Consider the following 4,973-nt stretch of genomic DNA (forward strand, 5'->3'; position numbering starts at 1 on the left):
TATGAAGGGGCAAACGCGAAGTCCAAGCTGTTTAGTTCGCAGAGGATTACTTAGATGGGATGCAGTGCATCAAAATGTCAGCTCGGAGAAAGACTCAGTCTGTATGGGTTTTCATCCTCTGTATTTAAACACGTTTAATAAGACAGCAAGCAGACTTAAAATGTGAGGAACTGAAAAATCTAAGTATGTTGGAAAGAAACATGCATTATATAATGATTTAGCGTTTTTTGTGTTGTTTTGTTTTTTACATAAAACTGTACAACCACTTTTAAGGATTTTGGAGTATTAATCTGGCCATAAACCAAATAGCTTATATGGTATGCGTAAAAACTGTGAATGTGTATTTCCTATAGTAATACCTACCTATCCCTTGGTTGAACTTGATGGACTTATGTTTTTTTCAACCGTATTAACTATGTAACCTATGTAATCAACCAGACCACCATCAAATGTACTCTAGCCTCTGACCTTTAAGTCTAACACCTAAGTCTCCTAAGACTCAATGGGAGACATTTATTAAGCAAGTTGCGCCATAATTATCTCGTAAAATGCGCCAAAAAGAATGGCATTTTGATTTGCACCAAATATACCAACTGCTTTCTCCATAATTTTCACCATAAAGAATGCATCACGCTAGAAATAAGTTATAAATGTCAAAGTGGGCGAGGCTCAAATTGTTGCAGACAATTAACCCAGCTTATGTGGTGGTGTTTTGTGTAAAACGTCACATCTATGGCATAACGATTAGACTTTTTGTCAAAAAGTCGCATTTATGAAAAGAAAAACCAACCCTGTTGTGAGAACAAGTGATGGGTAAGTATTAAAACAGGATGATATAAATGAGCTAAAGAACAGGGTTTTGTCAGTAAATTGTCTTTCAACAAAAACAAAACAATGACAAAAACATCCCGAGTCTGAGACAGAAGTCGCAATTTACCAGTGGAAATGTCACAAATATGTTTCAAAAGTCGCAAATATGTTTCAAAAGTTGCAAGTGTGGTCGGGAGAGGGGGGTGGCTGAAATGATGCATTTCAGTTTTAAAAAGTCTCACTTTAGTGCTATTGGTGTTAAAATGCCTCAAATCAAGAGAAATAGGCGGATGATCAAGTGGATATTATAGTCACATTTTACAAGCAGTGTGCACCTTTTAATATATGAGGCGAACCAAATAACTATTTTTGATTTGTTACGTTAGTATGTTACGTCATTATTGATAAATGACCCCCAATGAGTACTTGACCATAATGATAATCTTATTAACCAGTCCACTGGTTGGAACATGTATTTAACCTCTTCCAGTATACTTCCAGTGTACTTATTGCCTTGTAAAAATGGCTCTTGGTGCAAAGTGTTTGCATCACAACTATTATCTTTGCCTATTTTGAGTTCAAGTGTCCTGATACTGGCATGCTCGTTGCATTGGGTGGTGGCCAACATGTTTGTGACCAACTTTAACAATTACATTTTCTATAAGGCTTGGTCCACTGAATAAAACTTCTGCTTAGTTATTAAAAGGCATTTTATGGATAAAACTAGACAATGGACATGTTCATTAATAGAGGTCCAAAATAATAAATTTCTACAATGTACATTTCACTCTAACAGTTGATATTAGGGCAAATTTTATGTCTGTATTTCTCAAACTATAAATCAGTGGGTTTAACATGGGTAATACCACAGTATAAAAGATGGTGGCTATATGCAGGTTGTCTCCAGAAGACAGAGATTTAGGACTGAGATACACAGAGAGCAGAGTGCTATAAAATAATGTTACTGCTGTGATATGAGAGGTACATGTAGAAAAAGCTTTCTGTCTTCCTCCTGCAGCTATAATTTTTAGAATGATGACAGAAATAGAGCCATATGAGAACAGAATGGCTATAATGCAAGGTATAATAATAAAAAATGAACAAACAAATATAATCATCTCATTAATTGTAGTGTCTGAACATGAGATTCTTAATAATGGAGGAATATCACAGACAAAATGTTGGAGGACATTAGATTCACAGAAGGAAAGACTGAAGATTGAACAAATTTCTAATAAAGAATGAAGAAAACCTGGGATATAAGCTACAAGAACAAGTCCCAGGCATGTTTTCTTCTGCATTATCAAGTTGTAATTTAATGGCTTACAAATTGCCATATAACGATCATAAGCCATAACGGCAAAAAGGATGCATTCAGTACTGCCGAGAGCGCAGTAAAGGAAAAGCTGTGTGGCACAGCCAAGATAGGAAATTGATCTTTGATCAAATATAAGGCCAACCAGGATTTTTGGAACAATATTAGAGGAGTACACAAGATCCATAAAAGACAAGTTACCTATAAAAAAGTACATTGGGATATGAAATTTGACATTATTAGATACAAGAAACAAAACTCCTCCATTTCCCAAAACAGAAGTTAAATAAATGAATAAAAACAATAGGCTCAAAATAATTCTTATATCAGATCTTTCCGAAAAGCCAGTGAAAATAAATATATTCACAAAGGAATGGTTGGTGGTTGCTTGTGATAATCCCATCAGAAATTCATACCTGTATCATAAATTAGATTTAAAATTATAATTGTTCATTAAAGCTGGCCATACACGTGAGATAGTTGTGACCAATCTGTTCTGAATCCCCCATACACATGCATGCTCAGTTTGGCCAAGTATGAATGTGATGTGAATAAGGCAATGAGAGAAAGGCACTATCAGACTTCTCTGGTTTATCTCCCAGAAAACAAGTGTCATTAGGCATTTTGAAAACCATCATTCCCAACCCTTCTCTCCCCTGATATCTGAGTTTAGGAGGGAAAAGTAAGGAAGACCCAATGCACTTTAGATGGTGTGACTATCCTCCTGAAATCAGTGGGTTCAACAAACATTTATCTGATCTGTATTGCCAGCTGAACAAAAGCTGACCGTTAAGTTCCTCTCAAATCAAATTGGATCACACAATAGATCCCTCCTCCTAGGTGTCTTTTTAGATCAAAAATGGGATTAGATTGAGATATAAACAAGAGGGGGAATATTTCCTTAGGTATTGTTCCCCTTTCCTTTGTAGCTCAATCCATGCATCCTTTTGTTCTTAAAAGTCACACAGAAAAATAAAACTCCCCAAAAGATGCCTTTTTACAAGATTACCTATTCTTAAAGCCTATTGGAACCTGTCACTATGTTCGTGCTGCCATATGTGTGGTAAGTATGATATGTACTTTTGTAAAGCTTTGCTCTTTCTACACAAAGAAAACTGTCATTTAGGCTAGGTCTACACGATGACCTTTGTCGCGTGACATTTTGTTGCACCAACGTCGCGCGACAATTTTTATAATGGCAGTCTATGGTGTCGCACTGCAACATGCAACATGCTGCAACTACGACGCGACAGTCGCAGAAAATCCATTCGAGATGGCTTTTTCTGCGACTGTCACTTTGCAGTCACAGGCATGTCGCATGTTGCAGTGCGACACCATAGACTGCCATTATAAAAATTGTAGCGCGGCATTGGTGCAACAAAATGTCGCGCAACAAATGTTGCAGTGTAGTTGTGCCCTATCTGTCACGCGACTTAATGTCGCGCAACAAATTTCGTTGTGTAGACCTAGTCTTAGAAGGAGCACGCAGCACAAACCAATAATCATGCGGATATATAAAAGGGATTGTCCGGGCTTTTAATATTGATGACCTATCCTCAGGATTGGTCATCAATATCAGATCGGCCGATCAGCTGTATGAGGAAAAGGCATGCGCAGTGTGCACGTGCCGTCTCCTGTCTCTCTTCCTGCTCAGTGCTGCCGTGTATGTCATACGGCTGATCGGCAGGTGCACCGGGTGTCGAACCCCCCACCATCAAATTAATGCAGAAATGTAGAAAAATCATCAAGGTCCACAAATTTTCAAGTACCACTGTGTACCGAATATCAGAATATATATATATATATATGATAAAAAAGCTATTGGCAGCACCACCATAACAGAAAAAGGAGGGTGCAAAGTCCAAACATGGTAACCGGAGCTTACCTACTTGTAGATAATGCAAAAAATCGGACTGAACTCCAGACGGTTCTTCTGGAGTGCAGTCCGATTTTTTGCATTATATATATATATATATATATATATATATATATATAAAACTACCCTATACATTAAAACATTATTTAACACGCACAATGAAAGCTGTTACAAAAAAATAAATAAAACAATGCTGGAATTTTTGGTCACCTCACCTCCCAATAAAATTGAATTAGAAATGAAAGGTATCCCAAGCTAATATTAATGAAAACTATAGCTGACCCCTCAAAAAATGAGCCCTCACACAGCTCCATTGGCAGAAAAAAAGGTTGCCTCGTTGAAAAAGGGGAGATGTCTGGGGTCCGCTCTGAACCCGGACAACCCCTTAAAAATGTTACTAAACCATAAACACTGTACAAACGACATCTTAAAAACAATTGCAGAATTATGTTGTTTTTTCAGTCACCCCAAAACATTTTTTAAAAGTTATTTAATTTATCTGGTGTATGCCAAAATGGTTCCATTAAAAAATACAATTGACTTATTTGGCTATTTCCACAGAAATATAAAAAAAGTTATGGTTTTTGAAATACGGACATTGAAACAAAAAAAAATCCACAATCCTTTAAATACCAAACTAAGCTGCGTCATTAACCCTTTCACTACCGAGCCACTTTTCACGTTAAATCCCAGGCCAATTTTTGCAAATCTGACATACGTCATTTTCTGTGCTAATAACTTTGGAACGCTTTTACTTATCCAAGCCATTCTGAAATTGTTTTCTCGTGACACATTGTACTTCATGACAGTGGTAAATTTGAATCGATATATTTTACCTTTATGTATAAAATAATCCAAAATTTAACAGAAATTTGGAAAAATTCACAATTTTCCAAATTTGAATTTCTCAACTTTTAAGACAGATAGTAATACCTCATAAAATAGTTATCAATGAACATTCCCCAAATGTCT

The 4,973-nt window shown here is 36.4% G+C and overlaps 1 protein-coding gene across 1 annotated transcript; it reads right to left on the bottom strand.

Moving 5' to 3' along the window:
- Window positions 1-1,580: 1,580 nt before the first annotated feature.
- On the bottom strand, window positions 1,581-2,390 carry LOC120986316 (olfactory receptor 5I1-like). Its single transcript, XM_040414830.1, has one exon. It carries the CDS (start codon window positions 2,340-2,342, stop codon window positions 1,581-1,583), a length of 762 nt encoding a protein of 253 aa, XP_040270764.1. The 5' UTR covers window positions 2,343-2,390.
- Between the last annotated feature and the right edge of the window lie 2,583 nt (window positions 2,391-4,973).

This window comes from Bufo bufo, chromosome 1 (genome assembly GCF_905171765.1).
Source record: "Bufo bufo chromosome 1, aBufBuf1.1, whole genome shotgun sequence".
Taxonomy (NCBI): domain Eukaryota; kingdom Metazoa; phylum Chordata; class Amphibia; order Anura; family Bufonidae; genus Bufo; species Bufo bufo.

What these genes read in the sequence shown, in the direction of transcription:
- LOC120986316 (XM_040414830.1), bottom strand. Translation starts at nt 2,342, where the DNA reads ATGTACTTTTTTATAGGTAACTTGTCTTTTATGGATCTTGTGTACTCC.